Source organism: Camelus ferus, chromosome 2 (genome assembly GCF_009834535.1).
Source record: "Camelus ferus isolate YT-003-E chromosome 2, BCGSAC_Cfer_1.0, whole genome shotgun sequence".
In the NCBI taxonomy this organism is placed as follows: domain Eukaryota; kingdom Metazoa; phylum Chordata; class Mammalia; order Artiodactyla; family Camelidae; genus Camelus; species Camelus ferus.
In genome coordinates, this window is record NC_045697.1 from 30,808,369 (window position 1) to 30,835,409 (window position 27,041).

At 38.5% G+C, this 27,041-nt stretch overlaps 1 protein-coding gene across 4 annotated transcripts in view; it reads right to left on the bottom strand.

Annotated features, from left to right (window-relative positions):
- The window catches only part of ATP8A1 (ATPase phospholipid transporting 8A1), a 218,494-nt gene that overhangs the window by 163,452 nt on the left and 28,001 nt on the right, over nucleotides 1-27,041 (bottom strand). For all 4 annotated transcript variants that reach the window (XM_032496806.1, XM_032496817.1, XM_032496809.1 and 1 more), the window contains exons 2-6: nucleotides 24,199-24,313; nucleotides 22,719-22,818; nucleotides 21,646-21,744; nucleotides 15,707-15,752; nucleotides 121-161 (exon numbers count right to left, since the gene is read on the bottom strand). In XM_032496806.1, the coding sequence (XP_032352697.1) occupies nucleotides 121-161; nucleotides 15,707-15,752; nucleotides 21,646-21,744; nucleotides 22,719-22,818; nucleotides 24,199-24,313 (401 nt within the window). The remainder of the gene's footprint in view (nucleotides 1-120; nucleotides 162-15,706; nucleotides 15,753-21,645; nucleotides 21,745-22,718; nucleotides 22,819-24,198; nucleotides 24,314-27,041) is intronic.

Sequence of the window (27,041 nt, forward strand, 5' to 3'; positions counted from 1 at the left end):
AATTCTTGACATTTGCTTATATTATATACAAAAATTATATCTACTAGAATACACCTCTATGCATTTCTAACAAAATAACAACAAAATAAAATCAATAACAAAATAAAAATCAGTGCATACCTTTTCCCAGTGCACAATTTCCCAAGCACCATTTCTCAAAACTGGAAAGAGAAAAGGTGACAGCTTTAAGAACAATTTTAATTACTTATCCAAAGCCCACCTCTGATGAAATGATCATTTTGGATGAACAGCTTCAAATAAATTAACTAGTAATACTTTTTTCAGGTTTAAAAAGAATTATGACAGCAGGGATATGTAAAACTATACAGAGAAGCAACCAATGCACATTTTAGATCCCACAATAAAACATTACTAATGGTAATCTTGCTGGTGTCGGCTAGGGGCTTTCTTCAGCACAAGGAAGAATTACAGGGCTTGGCTGGAGGAGAAAGCTATAAAAATGACTTGAAAAGGGGAGTGACAAGCTTAACATGTATCTCAGAAGCTGTAACAGCAGCAATGTTAAAAAAAAAAAGATTTACAAGTCTAGAAGGAATGGATTTCAAATTGGTTAGTAAAAATTTAACACACAATCCAACAGATTAAAAAATCTGTACCTTTAGCTTTATAATAATGCAAAATAGCAAATGTTTCTTTTTGGTTGACGGAGGAGAAATGAAAGAAGAGGCTCCTATTAAATTATGATGGGGGGTTGATATTTCTTAGTGTTTACTACTGCTTCCCAATAGTAAAGTTACTCAATATATCTTTTTTTCCCCCAAAATGTGTCTGCGGCATAATACTTATATACTAGTAGACACTAAAAGATAAAACAGGAAAGAGAGTAATGTGAAGTAGGTAGCACTTACTTAAGGACTTAGTACTTAAAAAAAGGAATAAGTCAAGGTCAGTCAACAAATTACCCTGACAGCAAATTCCAAGGGCTAAGCTAATATTTGCTTTGTTTAACACAGTAGTCCCTGGAAACAGCACAGTTCCTGGCACGAAGTAGCTACTGAATTAACATTTTGCAAGATGAATAATTTAAAGGAATGAAAACATTAGATTCAGTTTCTTGTGAAGCTGGAGGAGACAGATGCTGAACCGTCTGAAGTAAATCACAGTGAGAATAATCCTCAAAATGCTCAAGGGCAGATCTAACGCTAATTACAGGTCTGGAAACCAGTGTTACAATTTAAATTATGTTAATCTAAATATAACCTTTTTGTGTTTCAAAATCCCCTGAGCCCTGGGGACTGTGTTTTATTCATTTCTGTACGTCTAGCACTTCCTAGAACTCCTGGCACATCAGACACTCCAGTGCTTGCTAAGCAGATAAACAAATGCAACGATGAATATCTTACAGTGGGTTTTGGCGAATCAACTTCATTGATTTAAATAATAATGATCATTCCAAGCTGAAGAGCTAACACTGAACTATTTCCAGGGCAGTACCTGTAACTCTATGAATAGGTTAAAGTTCTAATTTTTATAGTATTCGCATGGTTTAGGGGTCAAGGACCTGAGCCCTGGGCATCTACAACTGATCCCTATTTTCTAATACACAAAACTTGAACTGCTGCAGAACTTGTCCAAAGTGATGCCAGGAATAAAAGGGCTCCCTAATGTTGTTCCTGGAGTCACAGGGGTTTAGAGCATGAGACTCAGAGTAAAAACGCCCTAGGTACAGAGGCCACCTCCATCACTGTCTCGCAGTACCTTCCTCAAAATCAGTTGCTACAAAGAATAAAGAACAAATTATAGGACTCTGCCCTTTAATCACTGACCCCGGTGGCTGCAGTATTAAGTCCTCCATAACAACCAAGATTACCCGACTCTGAACGATGGGGCTGAAATTTGCATCTATTTACATGAGAAAAAAGATCCTGTTCAGCAGTATTTAGAGCTCTTTATTGCCATTTATTTTCTTCTAATCTCATCTCATATTAGTAAACATTCCCCATTGAAATACTTCGGTTTTTAAAAAAAATCAGTGTCCAATATTTCTAAAATCAAGAGGTTTGACATGAAAATGAAGCCTTCAGGCTTATCTGGGAAGCTCAGGTCAGTCCATTCCTGCACTGTGACAGCGGCTGGACGGAGCGGTGGCCACTCTTTTGGATGGGGCTCACCACTCCATCACCACTTGTGGTTTGCTTCTGCTTTATACACGCAGCCTGCTTCCTGTATGTAGGGCACCTGGCTCAAGCTTATGAGGTTTTCTTCTGTTAATCGAGGTAAAACTTACAACGAAATGTGTAGACCTTAAGTGTTCTGTTCAATGAGTTTTAAAAGCTGTAAACACCTGTGAATCCACCACTCAAAACAAGATACAACTCCAGAGAGACTCCTCGTGTCCCTTTACAACCTACCCTCACCCCCTGGGGCAAATATAAATTACTCACCATAGATTAGTTTTGCATTTCATATACCCCGAATCACACACGATGTATGCATTTTTGTACTGAGCTTTCAATCAAGATATCTGAGATTCTGTTTAAAAGATGTTTCTTTCCCCCATTAAATTGACACAGTCCTACGGTAGATCAACTTACGGATTCTGTATTTATTCCACTCATCAGTTTACATATTTTCACACCAGTACACACCACCTTGATCACTGTAACTTCATGGCAAGTTTTGAAGTCAGACAGCCATCCTATGTTGTTCTTTTTTAATATTGTTTTGGCTATTTTTGGGGGGAGGGATTTTCTTCTGGAATCAATTTTTCTCAATTGAAGAATAGCTGATTCACAATGTTGTATTAGTTTCAGGTATACAGCAAAGTGATTCAGCTATACATGTATATATTTCCCAGATTCTTTTCTATTATAGGTTATTACAAGAGATTAAATACAGCTTCCTATGCTAAACAGTAAATCCTTGTTGTTTATCTATTTTACATATAGCAGTTTGTATCTTTTAATTCAATACTCCTAATCTATCCTTCCTCCCCATCCCTTTCCCCTTTGGGAATCTTAAGTTTGTTTTCTGTGAGTCTGTTTCTGTTTTGTATATAGATTCATTTGTATTATTGTTTAGATTCCACATATAAGTGATATCATATAAGATTTGTCTTTCTCTGCCTGACTTAGTTCATTTAGTATGATAATCTCTAGGCCCACCCATGTTGCTGCAAATGGCAATATTTCACTCTTTAATATGCCATTGTGTGCACATGTATATATATACACACACACATATTCATCTTCTTAAACCAGTTGTCTGGTGATGGGCATTTAGGTTGCTTCCACGTCTTGGCTATCGTAAACAGTGCTGCTACGATCACATGAAAAGATGCTCAGCATTCCTGATTGTGAGAGAAACGCCAATCAAAACCACAATGAGGTGTCACCTCACACCAGTCAGAAAGGCCATCATCAAAAAGTCTACAGATAATAAATGCTGGAGAGAGTGTGGAGAAAAGGGAGCCCTCCTACACTGTGGGTGGGGATGTAAACTGGTGTAACTACTATGGAAAACAGTATGGAGATTCCTTCAAAAATCAAAAAGAAAGCTATCATATGATCCAGCAATCCCACTCCTAGGCATCTATCCAAAAAAGACAAAAACTCTAATTTGAAAACATACACATTTCGAGTTCTTTGCATTTCCATGTGATTTAAGAATGAAATTGTTAATTCTTTAAAAAAAAGAAAAGAAAAGAAAAATCCCCCAGACTCCTGGGACTTTGACTTGGAGCTTGATTCTTTCAATTCATGGGCAGGCTATACCTCCCCATTTATTTATGTCTTCATAAATTTTCACCAGTACGTTTTTGTAGTTAACAGTGTTTGGCTCTTTCATTAGATTTAATTTTTGATATTTGATGATCTTTTTCTTATATTTTTTACCCCATTTTCCAGTTAGTCACTGGTAGTATATAGAAATGCATTAAACTTTCATACAATGACTTTGTCATTGTGTAATTTTGTTAAATTCACTTACTCAGGTAGGGTTTTTTGGTTTTGTTTTTGTAGCAATACTTTCTAATAAACTTAATTTCTGTTTGTTAACAATGCTGAATTATGATTTTTGGCAGTTCTATTATGCACATATGCCTCACAGTTTATCCCACTATTTTTAAACTCTGCTGTTCTTATGCAAAGAAACAAAAAAACCTTTGGAAATCACGAATAGTTTTTACTACTAAAAATATCCTGTTGATTTCATGCCCTAAGCATCTCAAATCCTGCCAACTTTTATCTCCTCCACCATCACCAACCCCAGCATCCCTACTTCAAGCACTCCTACTCCCAAATGGAGCTCTGAATTAGCCTCAACACCAGTTTCCTGCATTCGCTCTTGATTTAATTTAGTTTCTATGGCATAGCTATAATGGCTAAGTACAATGATTTTACATATAAGTACAATTATGGATTATTATGTATACATGGATTAAATGCATATATCTCTACACACATACATATACAAGACTAGGTCACTCCTTGCTTAGAACTCTTCAACTGGCTTCTCTTGGCTGGTAAAATGAAGTTCAAACATCTAGAAGGTTTCTGACGAAGCAGCACCTGCCTCCTCTCCATCATGACCCTCTGCCCCTGTCCTGTGTCCACCCTGATGAAAGCAGCTTGCTCTTCCCAGCCTCAAATCCTATGCACACGTTTCCATGACTGGCACACACTTTTCCTCCATCCTCACCTAGATAACTTCCATACGTCTTCCAGATCTCAGCTTTAACACCACTTTCTCAGGGGACATTTTTTGACACTACTCTTTTACCACTCCCCTCAAGTCTAAGTGAGCTTCCTACACTTCTCCTTCAGAGCACTTGTGACAGTTTTACTATATATTTAGTTGAGAGAGGATTTACTAAAGATTTTCTTCTCCCCTAGACTCCAAGATCTGTGACAACAGGAATTTTTTCTATTCTGTTCACTGCTATGTTCCCAGCATTACAATGCAGGAACACAAAAGTGTTCGGTCAACACCTGCTGGATGGAAAGCTGGATCCACTGATGTTGCTATGTGTTTGGGACTATATGAAGCCATGGTATAGTTATACAGATTTATGAAATATACAACCCCGCTCCTAGTAGATCTCATGTTAAAAACAATATATATACAATGTATAAAACAATAGGAAAACACTTTGGCATTTCCTCAAAAAGTTAAGCACAGAGCTATCATGAGATACAGAAATTCCACATCTAAGTGTATATCCAAGAGAACTGAAAACATATGTACACACAAAAACTTATACACAAATGTTCATTGCAGCATTATTCATAATAGGCAAAAAGTGGAAACAACACAAATGTCCATCAACCAATTAATGGATAAACAAAAGAGGTATACCCATACAACAGAATATTATTCAGCCATAAAAAGGAATGAAATGCTGATACATGCTATAATACGGATGAATATTGAAGATATGCTAAGTGAAAGAAGCAGATACAAAACGTTACATATTGTATGATCCCATTTATAGAAAATACCCAGAATAGAAAAATTCATAGAGACAGAATGTAGATTCGTGGTTGTTAGGGGCTCATGGAAGGGGACAGTGGGGACTGACAGTTTATATGTATGGGGTTTCTTTCTTGGGGTAATGAAAATATTCCAGAATCAGATAGTGGCGATGGGTGCATAACTGTGAATACACTGAAAAACACTGAACTATATACTTGAAAATAATGAATTTTATGGTATGTGAATTATAGCTCTATTAAAAAAAGCTACATAAAATGATGCCAATGAACTATTTAAACATTTGCTTAAAATAGACTCCTCAGTTTTATAAGTTCCTAAAATGACTCCAGTGTGAGCCACTGGAAGCAGTTACACAACAGTTAGATGCACTAATGTTCTTATGTGTTTGGGACATGAACGTCCTCTGATGTCAGCTCTGGGCCACCCTATCCAGCTCTGAAATCTGAACTAGCCCTCTGTGAAATGCTGCCACTTCCAAGATGTTTGTCCGTTCACATCTAAAAATAGTCTGGAATCACTCTACTGGGTGCCACTTGCCAGGATGGGAGATGTCACAACAGGCTGCCCAAACTCAGCAGACCGTGCCAGGGAATCTTTGCTCCACGAAGAAGGGTGGCAGCCTGCGGCATTTCCACGGAAACCATCCAAATCTGCTTCACTTCTCCATCTTCGTTATCTGCTCATTCCCCTCAACCCTGCTCAGATGGCTTCTCTATGCACATTGAACCCTATCTACCTCCCCCTAACTGACCCTTCTGCACTTTTCTCCCTCTATTAATTAACCTGTCCCCCCATCCCCTAGGGGATGTCTGCCTCCACCCAAACAGTACATCCAGCTACTCTCTTCTCCCCTATTCTCCAACTAAACGGTTCCTCTCTGCTCATCACTGAAGACATACACTGGAAAATACAGCTTACTGCAAAATGTACATGTCTAAGAAACTTTTAAATACGTATTCAGCCAACAATGTACAAGCCAACAGGATTTACATAAAGGAAAAGCTGAGATTCCCTCATCTCACGGCACTTTCTCAAGGTAAGGAATGCTAATTGATGCACCCTTCACATACCTTTCCCTGGACAAACATGTGCATATTTGTTTTCTTTCTTTTTAAAAATGTATTTCTCTGCAACTTGGTTTCCCACTTAACAAAAGATACTTTCAGGACAAAGTATAAAGACGGCTTATTTTTGAAAAACAATCCAGTGTACGATGGGTCAGATAATTGAATAGACTCACAAGACTCCCCACGGTGTATTCATAAAAAGCTTTAATCAAAGTAGAGGATATGGTACAGCAGGAAAACAAAAGCCTAGGTAAGCATCAGGGGCCTGGAAATTTCTAGGCACAGTCCCCTGGGGTCCCTTTCCATCCACCTAGGGCAAGAATTTTGAACCTCTATGATATGTACAATAAATCTTTATTTCAGGGAAGCCTGGGGAAAAGCTTCCAGGGGGTCTTTTATACCCTCTAGCCAATGAGATAAGCTAGGCTATGTAACAGGTAAAACCAGGTAAGCCATCAATCTATATACATCCTTAAACTGAGCAGAGAGGCTAGTTTCAGATGCTCCAGGGAGTTTCAAACCCTACACAGCGTGTTAATTCACCAGGGAGTCCATCTCGTCTTGCTCGTGGCCAAGGTTGGGCATCACAATTCCCAATGTCCCTGAGACAAGCAGAGAGCGATTCCAGTCCAGCTGCAAAACAGCTCTGTTTTACACAACAGCTGTATCATAGTATAGTCAACTATCCTCCTGTTGATGGAAATTCTGACTTCTATTTTTTTCTACCACCTCAAACAACACTGAAATATATCCACATGATTATATTCCACAGGAGAGGGTCCCCAAAGAGTGCTGCTAGCTCAAGGGCATTTGCATTTATACTTTCATCATACACAACTACATGACTTCCCTGCTGCGATCCACACTGTCACCAGCACTACGTGAGGTTCCACTGACTATGAACTCAGAAAGGCACAAATTGCTATCAGCCATCTGAATTTTGTCCATCTGATGGGCATTTGGTATTTATTCTGAAAGCTTCCATGGCCTGGATTATTCCAAGTGTAAATTACCTTTATGTCCTACTCTGAGTTAGAATTCTAACTAAGTAGAGCAACACATCTCTGGATATAGCACAGAACCTTGCTACTCAACAGGTTGTCCAGAGACCTGTAGCATCAGCTTTCCTGGAGGCTTCTTAGAACTAAGGATATGTTTCTATCCACCGCCCCCTCCCCCAACCCCAATTCATTTGTTTTTGAAATACGAAACTGGAACACAGAAATAAAAGCTCGAAGTGCACAGCTTCTTCAAATCTGCGGCTAGACCCATCTTAGGATATGGAGAACAATGCAGAATTCTGGTGAAGTTGAAAATCAACTCACAACATACAAATCAAGGCTTGAATACTGGTCAAGGATAAAAGTCGGTTACAGTTCATTGTTGTTTCTACTTCTGAACTGGTTCCTAAGTGGCCAACTGGAGAACAATTAAAATAGACCACGTCACATGCTGGTGACTAAAACAGTAACCTAGTTATTTTTTAACCGCTGACTTCCTCTGACCTGGCTCGAACCAGGTGTAGAGGAAACAAGGAAAAATGCCGGGTCTTTTGCTGAATTTTTAGCTTTCTTGCGCCAAAAGTACACCTACTTTACAACTTTGGAGTGTAAGAGGTCAAGAAGGGAAGCCACGGAGGAGGTGATTAGTGAAGCCTGGTAGGGACAGAGGGGACAGAGCATGCAAGGACAGAGCTGACAATGGCCTGTCTTATGACGCTTTAACAGCTCCTTCTTTTAAATGCAAAGCTCCTCCACTTCTCCCCAGTTCCCCAAACACACCTGCCACAGTTTCCACACAGGCTAATTAGTCTGACAGCATGCATGGGAGGGCTCAGCACCTCAAGTGTGACCTGCCTTTACTTAGCAGGATGCCACTGAACAGCTTTGTTGTAATGGGTTTTCTTTCTCGAAATGAAAACATTCTGTTAGAGTCCCTTGGGAATCTGCTGATCAGATCAAAGGCCCTGGAGCAACTGTCAGTCTCTCAGGACTCATCGTAAGGGTACAGGTGCCAGCTTGGCTTCTCTGAGAGAAGCCGCCAGCCCTGCAATCGAACTCGTCTACCACTGGGGCCGTTCCTGAGCAATCAAGCCACTTCTTGAAGTGTGTAACAAGAGGCAAGTTGTCCAAAAGGACAATGGGCACCACCGCTGTCACAGAAGACAGAGAAATCACAGAAAAGGCAGTATGCTGCAATTTCTAGGTGGGAGTAAGCCCTGAAGAGGAACTTCAGTTCACCAACAAGGTTAAGAGTGCAACTGACTGAACTCTGACTTTGAAACAGGCCGAGAAGGAAAACCAACAGAGCCACGTTAAAGCATCAAGTTGGTCCACTACGCAGACCCTTACTTACAAAGACAACTTGAAGGCAAAAATCTCTTGTGCAACAAACTGACATTGCACAGAGGTCTCCTGCACGAACGTGTCTACAAAGGTCAAGTTAAGCAACAGTCTGCTTGGGGTCTTAACACAAAAGACAACAGGGAAGTCCTCAGTTCCCCACTCGTCCACATTCTCTGAAGAGATTTCCAGTGAGTTGATATCACTTCTATCAACTCACTTATAAAACCTTTAACAGTGGTCAGCACTAGCAATCAGCCTCACCGAGCATTTCTTAGCAGTGAGATGCTGGGATCCTGTGCAAGGCCTACAGAAACTACAGGGGTGGGTCCCGGCAAGCTGTTTGAGAACCAGTGACTTATTAAAAAAAAAATATGTGTGAGATGATGTGACCAGAGCACAAGGGTCAACAATTTCCTTTGTCAAAATATTTTCCCTCAATCCTGCTCACCACCATGAAACACTTGCTTTTTCCTTTATGTAATGAAGAAATTCCTTGAAAGAAAAATCTCCCTCCACTGCCTCACCAGTCATTCCACCCTTCCCTGCAACCAGGCTTCAGTTCTCAGAGCTCCACAACTGCTCTCCAGTTTGGAATCAGAACTCCAATTAAGAACGGTGACTTTTTTGTTTTTAAATTGAAGTACAGTTGATTTACAATATTGTTTAGTTTCAGGTGTATAGCACAGTAATTCAGTTTTTTTCAGATTATATTTCCATTATAGGTTATACAAGATATTGAGTATAATTCCCTGTGCTATACAGTAAATCCTTACTGCTTATCTATTTGATGACTTCTTAAATGCTCGATTAGTGGGCCTCACAATCCTGGTCCTCTTTTAACTCAGCAGTGTTTGATGGGGTTTCCCCTCCTTTGCCAAGCCGAGTTGGATCTATCCACTGTGTATTCTCCTTTGTCTTCTCATTGTCACTGCCCTTTCCCTCTTCCCTAATTAATCAAAAGGCAGTCTTCCTTTGGCCTCACCCCACCCATCCCCATACAGCTGTCACATTCTTTGCTCAAAAGCACAACTGGGAACCTAGCTGTACTCTTCAGTAGTTCTCTCCAAGTTCTTCACCCCGGTTTTCAAAAGCCTCCGAATTATGACCCTAATGTGCCTTCCTGTCCCAGCCCCCACTGCTCCCTGCCGTGTATGCTATACTGCAGCCAAAACAGACTATATTCAGCCCTTTGTATCCACGGTTTCTGCATCCACCACCTACCACGCCATTTTACATAAGGGACTTGAGCATCCTCAGATTTTGGTACCTGAGTGGAGGGGGTCCTGGAACCAATTCCCCATGGATACTGAGGGACAACTGTATTTGCTATGCCCAGAAAATATCTCAGGCCTTCCCACTTCCTCCTGCACCCATCTTGACAGCTCTGCTTACTTTACAAACCTTGCATGTGGCATTTCTGAATTCCCGTCTCTCTCATTTGGCCTTTATTAGTTTTTCTATCTTGTATCATAGTATCAGCAAGTATCTTATCTCCCCTACCGGATTCTAATTTCCTGTAGGGCAAAAATGAAGCCTGGTTTCTTTATGCATTTTCTGCACTGGGTCTTACACAAGGTAGATGTTCAATAAAGACTTACTGAACTGAAATAATAAACATTCTAACTTTGGATCACACCTATTTTTCTCCTTTCACTTTAACTATGGCCCTCAGTTTCCCTAGTGGGTTTTGCAACTGGGTGTGCAACTTTTATTTATAGGACAAATGAAAGACAATATAGGGTTGTACTTCCCCACAAATAAATACCTCCTCTTCACCCAGGGCTACTGCTGAAAGTATCTGACCAGTTCAATTTATAAAATCCTAAGATTTTTAAATTTTAATTTGAAGATATTAACAATCTTAGAGGTGTCTGCCTGCACCCCAATGTTCATAGCAGCACTACCTACAATAGCCAAGACATGGAAACAGCCTAAATGTCCATTAACAGATGACTGCATAAAGATGTCATATATTTATACAATGGAATAGTATTTAGCCATAAAAACGACAACATAATGCCATTTGCAGCAACATGGATGTCCCGGGAGAATGTCATTCTAAGTGAATTAAGCCAGAAAGAGAAAGAAAAATACCATATGAGATCGCTCATATGTGGAATCTAAAAAAATAAATGAACATAAATACAAAACAGAAACAAACTCACAGATATAGAATACAAACTTGTGGTTGCCGGTGGGAAGGGACAGATTGGGAGTTCGAAATTTGTAGATACTGACAGGCATGTGTAGAATAGATAAACAAGATTATACTGTATAGCACAGGGAAATATATACAAAAGATCTTGTGGTAGCTCACAATGAAAAAGAATGTGACAATGAATATAAGTATGTTCATGTATAACTGAAAAATTAAGCTCTACATTGTAAACTGACTATAACTCAGTTAAAAAAAAATCTTAGAGGTGTCTGAAAACATCCTTTAGGCCATATATGCACTTAATTTTTAAGTCCAATTTTTAAGCTCATGGAAACAATACTTCCTAAGAACTGTTTTAGGCAAGTGATGTACATGCTGTAGAGTACAGGTTTAGGCCTATGGACGGACCAGGTGTGGAGACACCTCCAGGGAGACAAAAAGGCTGCACAGTGGCTTTTTCAATAAGTCAGGAAAGTGGTGCTATTTTAAGTCCCTTTGCAGGTAATAAATTCAACCAGATGGACTCAGCCCTATTAGGTCATTTCAGGCTTAACAACCTAGAATGTATTCAACCCACACCAACTCAACACCTTTTCCATAAAGGACTTTAAAGATGAAGTAGCTTCCAGTCGAAGATAAGCAACTCTGTATCCTGCAGGGAAGTCGCCCTGTTAGCGGTTATCAGCCACCACCAACTCAACACCACTTCTGCAAAGGCTGAAGGAGCTCCAGGGAAGGAGGATACAGGTGGAGATGAGAGCTATTGTTTTTAGCTATGTGCCTAGTTAAGAAGAATCTCATGCTGTCTTTTTCTAAATTAAATTAAACACAGCAAAACTACTTTATTGAAGACTTATTCTAATCTAATACCTACAAGGTATGAAACAATCTAACTGTGGTCATGGTGGCCCTCATTCCCCTGCAGCATCCAGCCAGGTGACTGATGTGCTGCCAGAGGCCACAGGCGTCTCCCAGACATGCACCCCTGCAGAAGGTATGTGCACCAACCTTCAGAGAATATATCCAAGCCTGGGATTTTAAAAAAGCAAACTTACTTCACTAAGAGGCATTTTTAATTTCAATTTTTTAGATCCCAATTACCTTAGTCCGTACCTCCATCCTATCCTTTCCCAGGCCTCCATATTGTGATTTTATGCAAATCTATCATTCCACTTGAAATACTTGGCATGCTGACCATAATAGTATTTCATTTTAAAAAGCATATATTTATAATTTAATAAAAGAAGTAGCTCAACCATCACAACAAATTCATACAGGGATTGGCTTCAATATACATATTATAATGATAACTACCAGTGTATAATTTACAAAATTCTGCAGAGCCAGATTAGGCAAAAAAAAAAAGCAATTCAGGAATACATTGAGAGACTGCCTCCAGTGTGTGTGTAGACACATGGAAGAGGATATGTCAAATACTGCGAGTTCAAATACTGAGGAAGCAATCAGGAAAAAATGAAGGTAAGTTTACATGCCAGGAAAGCCAGGGCATTCTGAATATGACAGTGCTCTGAGGCTTCGGGTAACAGAAGTAATAAATGGATACATACTGTGTTCACAGGAGGCAGAGCAGACTAAAATGATGATGTAATGACTTCAACAGCGAAAGTAAAGAGGCAGCAAGAACTTCCACTGTATTAGTTTTTTCTCTCTTTTTGAAATCAGTGCCTATGAAACAGTCTGAGACACAGCGTTTTAAAAAATACTGCTTTTCATCTTGCTCACACCCTAGATAATGAATTTCCAACAAGGCTCTTTTCATTTCTGCTCTCTTCTTGCTTCCTTATTTGCACAGCAGTATCTATACAGAGAATGGTTAACTCACTCACACAGAGCACCTGCTAAGGAAGGGGCGGATGCTACAGCTGTGCAGACACAAAGATGAGGGAGAGGGTGGACCTGCCTTCTGCAGAATCCATAATATAACACGTGATCGAGTTCATTAATTCGTGAAGGTGAGGCATCAGACAGGTACCAGTTCACAGTAAATGGCTGAAAATGTTGTAAATGAAATTATAGATTTATATTTCTGAAGTCACAAGGCAAAGACAGAGAAAAGTCACTTTCTGGTGCCTCAGATCAAAATAAGGAGAGAAGATAATCATTTCTTTAAGAATGTAGACAGATTAACATTTGAATCCGAGGGAAAGGTGTCCTTTTATGTACTGCATGGTCTTGGTAAACATTTAGAAAATAAAATTTTATGTTAAATACTTCAAATGTCTGTCAAAAATTAATTATCTGCCAAAAGTAACCCCCTTTCCACTCCTACACCCATCGCTGCCTCAACTCAGGAAAGCAAACTGAATTTCATTCTTGTCTAATGACAACAGATGGCTTTCATATAAAGCAATTAGAGCTATCTGACCGCAAACAGCACCCTGTAACAGCATCCTGTAAATCCTATGAACATTTCTGTTATCTCCTAACAAATGCAAAACTAAAAAGATGATCAATACTTGATCTAGGCAAAGAAAAAAGTGATTCCCTTCTCTTGGAAAACAATTTCAAGTATCAAACTAAGGCCATCGTTTCTTAGATATGGGATTTCTAAGAATTCTGCTGACTTAAAATGGTCTTTACATGTAGGCCCTGATAGTTTATTTTCGACATGAGTTTTAAATACTGTAGAAGCCTTTCCTCTCACTTGCCTATTCTTCATTTCTAGCCATAGGGCTAAGCTAATCCTGTCAGCCCACAATGAACTGCTGAACCAAGAATGGTAACCAAGAAAGAATATTTTCTCTGAAGAGTAGACAAAAGGAAGTATTTTTGGGAGTAGGCAAGTGTCTGGAAAACCAGAGAACCCATGAATACAGGATGGAGTAGCCTAAAATCATCCTGAATATGACAGCGACTCTTCACCCGTACAGCGTCGACTTCTCGGGCCAAGACTTGAAAATAAGTGAATGCCAGTCCCTGAGGATAGGAGCCCGCTGGTACAAGACACGTTACATACTGGGAAAAAATAGTTACATATTTTTAGTTCAAAAGCTGTTACTGAATATTCTGAGCAACATGGCAACAAACACAAAAACTTGCACATCACCAAAAATACCAGTACCTGACATACTTGGGTTTTTTCCCCTTTCATTACCTGGGGTAGTCCCTTCCCACCCAAACTCCTGGAGCAGCTTAGTCCCCACACTTCTAATAGTCCCCTGTTCCCTTTCGTTCTGTTCTCCAGCTTTAATCTGCATGTTCTTAGTGTCTCTTTTTCGCTTGTAAACCTTCAACAGCTGCTCAGCATACATAAGACAAATTGGAATCTCCTTGGCTTGGCATTCAAGGCCCTGTAAAATTTGACCCTGGCCTACATTTCTAATCATGTCTTTGCTCTTCTTTGCTATAAATCTCCTTATATCTCCACTCTAATAGTGGTTCAGCAAAGCAATCCAGCAGCCTTTTTCATCTCCGTTCAGGAAAATCTCTCTTCCTCCTTCTCACTCAACAACACAAGTAATGTCTTCCCCAGGGACCTCTGCTCATATAAAATTTTCCTCGAATTCAATATCTAGCTCAAGTTACCCCACCATTCTCTCTCCTTCTTTTGAATCCATATAACATTTGACACAGGAACCACTGTTTGCCACAAAAATCTAGAGACACTGAGATCATGTCAGCCAAACCCTTCATTTCCCACACAAGATTGTTTTACCTTTTAAATAGTTCCCATCTTACACTTTTTCATATGTCCCATAATAAATATAATCTCAGTAAATATTTAGTTGATTTATTAGGCAATGTTTTAATAAATGCACCTTCCTCAAATGCATCATAGATCAGCAGATAATCCCTTTGGTGGAAGATGGTGAGAAAAGAGGCAGGGTGTTTTGACAGGGTTCCCTAACAGTCATGCCGTATAAAAATACTGTTTTAATTACCAGCCCATTTAGGCAGACATGGCTCATCCTCATCACAACAGGGCAGGTGAGAGAGAGATGAGATTCTCAGGTGGGGCGAGCTCAGGGATGAGACATCTGTTTCCCATGCTTCTGGGTTTTTTTTTTTTTTTTTTTAATTGAGAGCACAATGGTCTATTTGCTTGCATCAAACGTCATTTTGGTTTTGATTCCATCAAAATGAGATCCCCAACAAAAAAGCCATGTCAAAATGAGATGCGCTTCCCAGCAGCTGGCCTGGTTTTACCTGTTTTATTTCTTTCAGGAGCACATATCATCTCCAAGTCCAGGATAACTCAAAGTGCTTTCAAAATGCCTTCCACCAAAGAAACATCATATCTGATTATTTTCTATAAATCTTATCTCAGGTAATATCTACAGATCACACACACACAAATAAAGACATTTTGCTTTAACACTGTCAAAAACAACTGAAGATTTTATGGACAATACTTGTGAGTACATTGCTATGAGGCCATTAAATGTATTAAAAATGTTACTTTTCAAAAAGTATTACCCTGCAAATCACTCTAATCTGAATTTTTAAGTGTCATGCTAATAAATGCTACAAAGCAAGAATCTACCCTGGAACAAAAACTTAAGAGATACACAATATTCTCCATTGTGGGGGACTGCCAAGATGGCAGAGTACATGGACGCGATGCTCACCCTCTCCCACGAATATATGTAATTGAAGTGATTAGTACATATTAGCATGAGCGTATTTGATAGATAACAAGAAACAAAATATAAAATTCCTACCTTGTGTCTGTTTCTTGTTCACTGCATTATCAGCTTTATGTCGTTTCTAAAGTTTAAAAGCAAAAACAAAAACTGTGAAAACAAGTATGAGATTAATAAAACAAAATAGCACCTGTAACAAAACCGAGATTTCTTTTGACTTCTGTTTCTCAAGGCTTTTATCCTTTCATGTCCATATCAATTGTAGAAGTTCCCATGCCAGGGGTGTGGTATGGGAACAATCAGAGGGTATATAGAAATTTAAAAACTGGAAGTGTGATCCACAGCATCTTTATATGCTAGTCCTCTTCTTGGAGTATAGGTGTGTGGTCCTCAGAAAGATAGGACATTACCACATGCGTAAGATTAAAGTTTTACAAATACTAATGTACTAGAAAAGATGGAGCTGAAAGGCTGATTTAGTCTTAAATAACTTACTTAAATAAGAAGATTGCCCAAGAGAATCATCTGTAGTAACTACCATTTAGTAATGGCACAGAATTATTGTTTCTTATGAAATTCATTATCCAATTAAGCTGAGCACATCCTCTATCATTTAATGACGTGTTGATGTCTGTCAGTGACTAGAACCAAATACATCTACCATTTGCATAAAGCTGCTTCTCTCCACTGCTCCCCACAGCCCGCCTCCCCCATCATAAGTCGCTGAACCTCATGTTTCTTCCTCCAAAGCACGAAAAAATTAAAAGGTAAACAAGTGAGTTAGTCTAAGTCTAGGCGGGTGAGTTTGAAGAGTTACATAAGCCAAGATTTTATAGCAGTAAGAAAGAGAAAGGGAAGGTCAGAGGAAAGGTGAGGATCTGCGTGGCGAGAAGCAGCTATCTTCTCTATGGTTCAACTAGAGGTCTTCCATGGCTTCCGTCTGAACTCGCAGCATCGAGTCTAACAAGTCAGCCTCTACTGACGTTGCACAAAAGTGCTGAGTGTGACCAATCAAAGATTCTATCACAGAAAGCCCAGGGTCAGATTTAGCTGCACACTCCCAACTATAAGGTGGGTTGGCACGAATGTAAAACAAACGAATTCCTAAGTCCCCCGTCCGAGAAGAAACATGGTTTATAGAATCACAGGGCACAAATGAAAACACTTTTCAAGAGAAAAGCCTGGGCTTGTAGATTAGCACTCCAAGACCCGGCAATGCTCACGAGGAGAGGCATAATAGCTGGCAGTGTGAACTCAGTTCATCCAAACAATCAGCCACTGAACTGCACAAAATGCAAATAGGGCATTCAGAATGCCTCTGTGGGAGGCTTGCTGAAAATGATTCTTGCCACATCCACATGCAGGAACACACTACAGTTCTTTCTCATAATGAAACACTCACTAATAAAAGTGTAATAATGCAGACTTTTAATAGGCAAATTATTGCTTCCAAAAGCAGATGATTTGCCAGCAAATGTTCTTAAATAAAATTTTAAAGTTCTATTAAATTTGTAGCATCAGTGGAGAAGATTCCATGATTGATAAAACTCTAAAATATTTTTTTTTTGTGATTGTTGTTAATCAAGATATTAAGAAAATTAGAAAGTAACCCAAAATAAATTTTGGTCGAAAATAACAGTCCAATGCAAATTTAGATATTTGAAGGCAGTGCAAATGTTTCCAGAACAATTCACATCTATGATAGACAATGGTTAGATTTCCAACTAAAGGAGACAAATAAAAGCTAATTAATGAAACATTCCACTTAAACTGGAAATTTAATCTTAGTGAAACCTAAGGAGATTCTGAACATTACTTTCCACCTGTAGAGAATTCTTGTACAGAAGCCTCCCCTCCTCACCCTTCCCACCACAAAATAAATTGAGTTACCTGTCAAGAAACAATTGTGTTGAAGATACATGAGGATCCAACCCAGAGAGGTAGATTCTAATCTTATCATTATCCCCCGCCAAAAAAACCCAAAAAACAAAAAAAAAAACTTTGTATCTTAAAGAGATCATCATTCCTTCTAAAACAAATAGTTCACAGAAAATTAATACAGCTATCCTCTGAGCTCAAATGCCTCTACTGTCCTGCAATCAGAACTCAGTATCACTGAGAGCTCGTGAATTATTTATTATTATCAGTATCTGATTGACAGTGCTCTAATAAACTCTACTGAATAAAGACCACCATGAACTGTAGGGTACTTAAGCATGCAGTGCTGACCACCCCTTCCTCCTGGGAACCCTTCCCCTCTAGGCATTTCCTAAGACATCTTGCCCAGGTGATCCATCTGCATCTTGGCCCCTTCTTGTCTCTCAGTGATGGGTTTCCTTAAGGCTCACTCCTTGGCCCTCTCTGCTTCTCATTCTATATTCTCTTTGATCATTCATATCTGCAATTTCAATGACAACCATCATCTAAATATATACCAGCCAAGACTCTCATCTGAGCCCCAGTCACATCCAGCTGTCTCCTTAACAGCTCCCTCTGGCAGTCTCAAAGGCATCGCAAGCTATGTTCAAAAGGCAACCTATGCCTGTAAGCCCCAAGACTTGATACTTGTCTCAGACATGCAACCACATACCATCCATCTGCACAAACCAGGAACTTGAGTTTCCTAAGTACGTTCTCTCCCTTTCACTCCTATCCAATACATTTCTTCTCCCAATAAATGTTTACAAACCACTATGTGCCAGGCCCTGTTACTATTACTGATAGAGCAATGAACAAGAGACAAAAACTCGTGCTCTCATGGAACTTACATTCCAGTGGTTGGAGAGAAAACATTAATAACATAAAAAATTAGATAAATAAATAAGTAAAATATGTAGAGTATATAGCAAGCCAGATAGTGTTGTCTTGTCAATATTACTCCTAAATATATATTGAATTCATTTTTCCATATTTCTTTATCTTTATAATACCACTTAAGTCTAAGACATCTTCATGTTTTCCTACCAACTACTACCAAAATTCTTTTTGTTTTCCTTCCAATCCATTTAACATATTTTGGTCAAAAAGATCTTTGGATGATGATGATTAACATTATTAACATTCATTCAGCACTAACCACACACTTAGCATTGCTCTAAGGACTTCAGGGCATCATTTAATCCTAGTAACAGCTGATGTGGTTACTTGATTAATGTCTGCCCCCTGTCCTGGACTGCAAGCTCTATCATGGCTACTTTTACTCACTGGCATATTCCCAGTATTTTGTCTCTGAACACTGCAGACTTTAAATAAATATTTGTTTTATAATGAATAAAGTAAATCAGTGTTTAACTTAACAAGTGTATAGCAAAGAAGGCATGATTTTTATGATGAATATTAACAATGTAATGAACAACCTTGACTCCTACCATAAGAATTGGCATTTGAATGATGCAGACTTTTTTTAAACTAAGAGTTCTCCAATAATTTTATAGTATTTTCAAATAAGCATTAGGTCATTTGTTACTTACACATAAAAATAGGAAATCATGTTATGTGATGGTGTCTAAAGCATCAAGAGTTAAAATGCACTGGGGTGGTCAAGTCTTAGGTAATTCTTACTGTTTCATTATAAATTTTTTAAAACTGCTGTTTAGTAGAATATGAAGGAAGGTTTACTAGAATATAGGCTCTGTTTTCTTCACTGATGTAAGAGTGGTAGACATTACTAGGTTCACCAATATCTAGTTCTCCTCTAATTCCATGGACTGAGATTACATCTCCCTTCATCATGTCACTAGTTCTAACATTGTGCTGTAAGCATATGTGTGATATGTACCATTTCTGGGCCAACATGCAGAAGAAGTGAGACTTCCATCTCTCTCCTCCTCTGTCCTGGTGACCACCGATATTCCACAAAGCTGAGCCCTGACTTAGCTGCAGCCCTGAGTAACTACATGAACAATGGCGTCTCCTGCCCTTCCTTCCCCCTGGACAAAAACTTGCAAGACATCCTAATATAATTCCTAATGAATGCCTGGTACCTAAGTACTGCTTCATATATTTTTGTTGAGTAAACAAATTATGTATTAATTATAATTTACTGAAAGAGATACTCTTTGTCCAACTATGTAAACTATTGTTTTATTTTTTTCCTTTTCTAGGGAGTACCATTTCAAACATTGTCACCTTATGCTGATATAAACTTATCAAACCATTCTCAGAAAACATTTTAGTCAATTTCTTAGCACTGATTTTACTGGAAAACTACTTCACATGATACTCTTCTTACCCCACAATATTATTATTACATCCTTCATGAACTGCCTGAAAAGCTGCTTTCTAAAGTATTCAATTATTACATGACGCCAATAAGAGTTCTGTTAAAAACAACCAAACTTCTTGGGTACCATTTTATTTACTATGTATTTTCATAGAGAGGAGTACTAGAAACCACGGCTGGAGAGCTTTTAGTTTCACTAGGGAAAAGAAAAGAAAACTGAGAGGTAGTTTAGAGCAGTGATTATAAGGCAGCATTTGGAGCCAAACTGCCTTGTTTGAATTCTCACAGCTCAGTTCTGAGCTCTGTGACCTCCAGCAAGTTACCTTACCCCTCTGTGCCTCCCCTGCCTCATCTGTAAAATGGGGATAATATTAACAATCCTTTAAAGGGTTGTTTTAAGATTTAACAAATGAAAAGGACATAAAACAAGTACATGGAACCCAGAAGCTCAATAAATGTTATCAACATTATTGTTGGTGACTCACCACAATAATACACAGGAAGATGGGATGGAATTCTGATTCCATCGACTTCTTGTGCAGGTTACATGACCTTGCTAAGCCTCAGCTTCCTTAACTTTAAAATGGGGTTAATATCCAATTTTCAAAATTATCGAAGGAATTAAATAAAAAAAAATTTGCAGAAACAATAGCACAACTCCTAGTAAATAACAGATGCTCAATGAAAATTAGGTTAATGAAGAAAGAAAAGGGAATACATAAGGCAAAGAAAGAGACAAAATTGTAGTAAAGACCAAACTTTATGGACTGCCAAGTCCAAGCACAGTTTAAAGGATGGCATGTCTGTGTGGAGAGATGCGGGTGAGAAGAGAGTCCCTTGAATTTTTAGCTAGTGGTCCCCACAAGTATGCCACTTCCAACAAGAGGCCTATGTTTTACACACACACACACACACACACACACACACACACACACACACGCCCACCCTCTGTCTGCACTCCTAGACAGCTGGATAGCTTTGAGGCAGATGATCTGCATGGTCACTTTGCCCATTTCTAATAGGCCAGTGATGCTATTGATCATGTGTTCTTCATGAGATCCAATTTGATTCTTTACAAAAATAATAGCGGTGTTTGTACAACCCGAAAGTCAGAGCTTTCTAAAGAATGCCTCAGTCTTTCCTTGCCTTACCATCTGACTTGCCTGAGTCCTGACAGAAGGTCATTTCAGACAGGCAATATATTTATTTAAAGGACATAGAAAAAAATACTAGCTTCCTTGACTGAAGTAGTTACTGACTTCCCCTTTTCTCTACTATGGAATAATAAAAATAGCAAATTTGCTGTTATGTTCTTTTCATAAAAGGAAATTTAGAACTACTAAAATGAGACGAACAGGAATCAAAGGTACTTAATAAAGGGAAAGCTATGGTATATACATTGAAAAATAATAGATATAAAAAAACTTTACATTTAGGTAACTTGGAGGTACTGTTTAATTTGAAATAATGTTCAAATTGAAAATTGAGTGTAATTGAAAAAAATGTGCAAATACATTTTTCTCTCCAAGCCAATTACTACATTCAAATGAATTTATTTACTACATTCAAATGAATTTATTTCACTACAAAGGTACAAACATAAGAGGACGTTGTAATAAGCATTCTGTAATATTACTCCTATAGAAATCAAGAAGAATTAACTCCAGGGGTAGGAGCATATTTTAAAACTCTTTTAAGCTGAATGGGTATTTAATTTAGAAAGAAACTAATATTTCAAAGTACATATATAAAAATAACAGAGTCACATTTACTTGTGAAAAAAATAAATACTTACAATATCTTCTATTATCTCTTTGACGGCTGCCACAGCTAAAATAAATAAGAGCGGAACCAGTGTTGTGTAGCGACCTGTTGGTGATACATCAGGTATTTGCTATTTGAAGAAAAAAATAAAAATAAAATTCAGTAAGAACTAAAAAGTTTATAATACATTTAAAAACAACAAAGTTCTTAGTGCTTCTTAAGATACACTTCATTGATTTCACTATCCTGGCAGACTAACACTGGGTAAGGCAATTTGCATGTATCTAATAAGTGGCTAAAAGAGGATGCTAATCAGCTTCACAGCAAGCAGTTGTGTGTAGGACTAACACCTACAAGGGGAGACTGGTTAACCAAATTCCAGCATATCCATATACTACAATTTCATACAACCATTAAAACTGATATTTTAGAAACACAATGAATCTCTTGGAAAAATATCCACACATTACTATATAACAAAGCAGATGCTAAGACAAATGTTCTCTGTGATCCTCTTTTTATAAACTAAGTCAGTTAACAATGCTTGGGATGAAAAAAAAAGGCTAGAAGGATATACACTCAAATTTTAAGACAGTACTTGCCTCTGGGTGGTGGAATAATAAGAGTTTAAATCTTTTTCTTTATGGTTTGTTGTGTTTTCTTATCTTTTTACATAAACATATACCACCTTTTAATAAAATAAAACATGTTTTCTGATTACAACTAACCCAAATAGAAAACAAAAAAGGTTTTAAAATGGTAACGCTTATGTCCTAAGGTTCAGAATTGACAATGTTCAGAATTGACAATGTTAAGCTGATGTTTTAAGAAAAAGGTTCCATCCCCCTTTACCACCCAAAATGAACAGTGCTTGCCACATCGAGTTTACAGAATGTTTAAAATAAGCTGATTGAATGAAAGGGCTTGACGAGGTAGCGGTATCATGGCAGGCTTTGCGGCAGGAGTTGGAAATGCTCACCCAAACCAGCTTATCTCTCTGTGTTTAGATAAGCTTTGGAAAATTGATCATGCCCTTGACAAAAATATTTATTAATAACTGAACACATGACCTTGAACTAAGGTTTTACAATGACATGACTTTACCTGCAGCAGTGCAATAAAGAGAAAAAATGAATTCGCGGCTCTTCTGAACTGAGAGTAGAGAAATCTCGGAAGGAATGTGATTATGTTGTATTTCGCAGTGCTAGAAAACAAAGTGAACAGCAGCACACATCATTACTCCACCATGACAAAATTCTGTTATCACCGTATGAAAATTTTGATGATGAAAAATTGCCCTCTGTTTCTAATTGGGAGAATATTGCAAATGATCATTTATTTACCTGAATGAAAGGAACTGTCTAAATAGTAAGAGTTTAATTTTCTGCATTATGTCTTTTGTTCTCTTTGGCCAATCATCCTGTGTAACATGACTAGCAGTAGCTTGCTTACAAAGAAGAACAACTTCAGTTAATATAGTATATAACGTTAATAGAAAACAATATACTGCAAAAAATAAATCAGCAATTTGAGCAGGACCAGAAACGTTAGAGCTGGCTTCCCTGGCTAACTGCAGAGGAATGGGGAATTTTCTGGGTTCTGCTTAACTTTTCTTCATGGCTCCTCTAGAAACGTGGCGAGGACTCCACACTCAACACACCAGCCACGTCCACAATCAAACCTCCAATCTTCCTCTTGTTAATTAAAGAGAAAGGAGGTTAAAGGGACACATGCCACACTCCCCAAGCTCAGAAAAGTTACTCCAGAACTTGAAGGTGTAAATATTAATTATAAACGGTCACTTCACAAATCTAGGAATTTTATCGCTGGAAAAACACTGGGCTGACACGGGGCACGGGGCTGTTCTCTTGGTTCCAGAGGCCACTTAGTGACTAGTACCTAAACAGCAATATTTTTACATTATTGTTGGAATGAAAATATTCACCAGTGAAGTAATTCTCAGAGCCCTCCCTTCCTTGACACCACACTGAATTTTGCAAATATCCAAAGCCAATATTTAAAGGCTATTTAACAAAAAGGAGTTCTAAGTGAAGAACTGCAAACTTTTTTTAAAAGGTTAAAACTTGTTCATCAAAAACAACAGTTCACAGGGGAGGAGGGTGTAGCTCAGTGCCAGAGGGTGTGCTCATTAGCAAGCGTGAGGTCCTAGGTTCAATCCCCAGTACCTCCATAAAAAAAAAAAAAAAAAAACCAACTAATGATACATAAATAAACCTAACCACCACCCCCCTCCAAAAGTAGTTCATGGTTCTATTAACAGGTTTGAAACAAAGGCACTCACCCATGAACCGCTCTCATTATTCAGACACTATACGGGGAAGTGGCAGAGTGTAGCCGCTTATCTTTTTGCTCTTTCCTGCTTCTAGACCCTTACTAACATCTCCTTATTGGCTAGAGGCAGAGACATAGCTGATTCACACGGCCTCCAGTAAGCTCTTAAATACTAAATTGGTTTAACTGAAAGTTCCTCGCCAGCACTTTCGCCTTGGCGGGCCAGGGCAGATGCTCTGCCAGAGTTCTGTGGCGAGAGCCGGTCCCCACGGCACTCTCAGGTAGTTCCTACCTGACGTGGTTATTGCAGAATTTTGTCAGCTGGGGCTGGTTGATGAATATAGTCCTTACTTCCTCCTGGTCAGCCAAGGAAGTCTTCTCTGAAACATCATCGGTCTTCTCATAACCTGAAAGAGAGAGTCTTCTTACTTGCTTTCATTTCATCATGCAGACCAAAACCACGTTTCTTAGCTATTCTAGAAACTGAAATCTGTGAAAAGCTAGATGCTTCCCCCTTATTGGTCTTGTTTCTGTTTAATAAAAGGAAAAATCCCCACATCTAACGGTTCTGCTAAATTTAAACGGCAGCATTTAATAGTCATCTGCAACTAACTCATTTCAAAAGCAGCAACATCAACTTTTAGTTTGTATTCATCTGGCCCCATAACTGTTCAACTGGTTTTCTTCTATTACATAAGAGTATTTCTAAAAGTAACACAAAAGTTTAAAATAGTTTACGATCTAGTTTTAGATAAGACTAACAAGACAGAGGTAATTACAATATATTCTGAAATTTTAAGCTTACACATTGAAGGCTTTGCTGTTTTTTTTTTTTTCCTTTTGGATACAGACAGAAAGAGAAACATTAAGGTTTAAATTAGCAACTACCACAATGATCTAACTATGATCATCTTAACCTTTCTTAGTAATTAGAATTTATGTTCACAAATGAATTTTAAGTTTCTTAACATCACTTCAAGTCACCTCACAATCACTGAAACAATGCAAATAGATACAATTTCAACTGGGTCACATCTTGTTGCAATGCTGATAACACTTTTAAAAATACATACAGGTTCTAGGAGAAAAGATACAATTTTAAATGGTTTATTTTACCTTCTAGTGAGAATCAGACTTGATTAAAGCAACCCCTTGCCCATTTCCCAGAAAGGGTTACCAACAGCATTTTATCTCAAACACTTACTTTTATTCTCCTTTCTGCCAAGCCAGTGCCAACTCCTAAAAGACCTGCCAACATGGGGTCTCTTCTGGAGTGTTCTCTGGTGCTAAAGTCAGTGCACCTCCTGTATGAGCCTAGAGGCCTCTACACCTTCCTGTCCCCAGCAAAACACTTACCAGAAGGCTGTGGCACTGCCTTCTTGAGTCAATCTCCCCCTACCAGAAGGGGAGCTCCACGGGCCAAAGCTGGTATGTTACCCCTCTTCTAACATCAGTAATAACAAACTGCAGGTTCTCAATAACTGTTTGCCAAATAAAAACCGAAGGGCAAAGGAGTGGGTATGCGGCCAATTTTTTCAGGGGAGGCAAATGCTTCTCCACCCACTGATAAAGACACTAAGGACAGCCAAGTGCCTGTGGGGCTCTGTCACTCTGGGAAATCAGAAAATCACCTTGGCTTTCTACAAAGGTGGGGAACATGAACATAGGGACCAGAGTGGGAGAAAACAGTATAGTGTGTCCGGGACAGGGCAAGTAAGCAATATTCCTAAAGAACACACAAAAGGCAAGGTGAGGACAGGTGAGATGCAGTGCTGAAAAACCACACAGGCCAGGTTTCAAAGGACTGCTCATGCTTGTGAGGAAGTCTGAATCGTATCCTCTGGTTGGCCGTGAGCCACTGAGAGCTTTCCAAGCAGAGAGGCACAGAGCAAGAGTCACATTTTATACTCATCATTCTGGAGTCACATGGCTCCAAATTAAGCACTGTCATACTATTTTTTAAAAAAGATTTTATTTATTTTTTGTTTGTTTGTTTATTTTGTTTTCAGGCAGAGGTAATTAAGATTTATTTACTTATTTATTTTAATGGCAGTGCTGGGATTGAACCCAGGACCTTGTGCATGTTAAGCATGCACTTTTCCACTGAGCTATACCTTCCCTCCTTGTCATACTATTTTGCAGTTTTAGACACATTAGCAGCTTTGCCCACAGTCTTATGGTAATAATTATTTGTCACTACACTGTGTTTTAGGTACAACACAAGATTTCCCCCTAGTATATATAGTCAAAAATTCATATATGATCCAGAGAAAACATTAATTCAAAAAGATACATGCACCCCAATGTTCACAGCAGCACTATTTACAATGGCCAAGACATGGAAGCAATCTAAATGTCCATCGACAGATGACGGGGTAAAGAAGCTGTAGTGTGTATACAATAGAATATTACTCAGCCATAAAAAAGAATGAAATAGTGCCATTTGCAACAACATCGATGGACCTAGAGATGATCATATTAAGTGAATCATGTCAGATAAAGAAAAATATCATATGATATTACTTATATTTGGAATCTTAAAAAATAATACAAATGAACTTATTTACAAACCAGAAAGAGACTCATAGACATAGAAAACAAACTTACGGTTACCAAAGGGGAAAGAGTAGGGGGAAGGGATAAATTAGGAGTTTGGGATTAGCAGATACAAGCTACTATATACAGAATAGATAAACAAGGTCCTATTGTACAGCTCAGGGAACTATATTCAATAGCTTATAGTAACCTATAATGGAAAAGAATCTGAAAAGAGAATATATGTATGTATAACTGAGTCACTTTGCTATAACATGAAACTAACACAACATTGTAAATCAACTATACTTCCATAAAAAAAAATAGTTAAAAAAAATTCACATATGAATTCCTATAGAATGAATGCTCATGGCTCCTCCAAAATCCGTATGTTGAAATCCTAACCTTCAATATGATGGTATTAGGTGGAGAAGCTTTGGGGAGGTGATTAGGTCCTGGTAGTGGAGCCCTCAGAAGTGGGATTAGTGCCCCTTTTAAAAGAGGCCCCAGAGGAATTCCTCTTCCCTTCTACCACATGAGGACACTGGGAGAAGACAGCCATCCGTGAACTAGGAAGCTGGCCCTCACCAGACAGCAAAT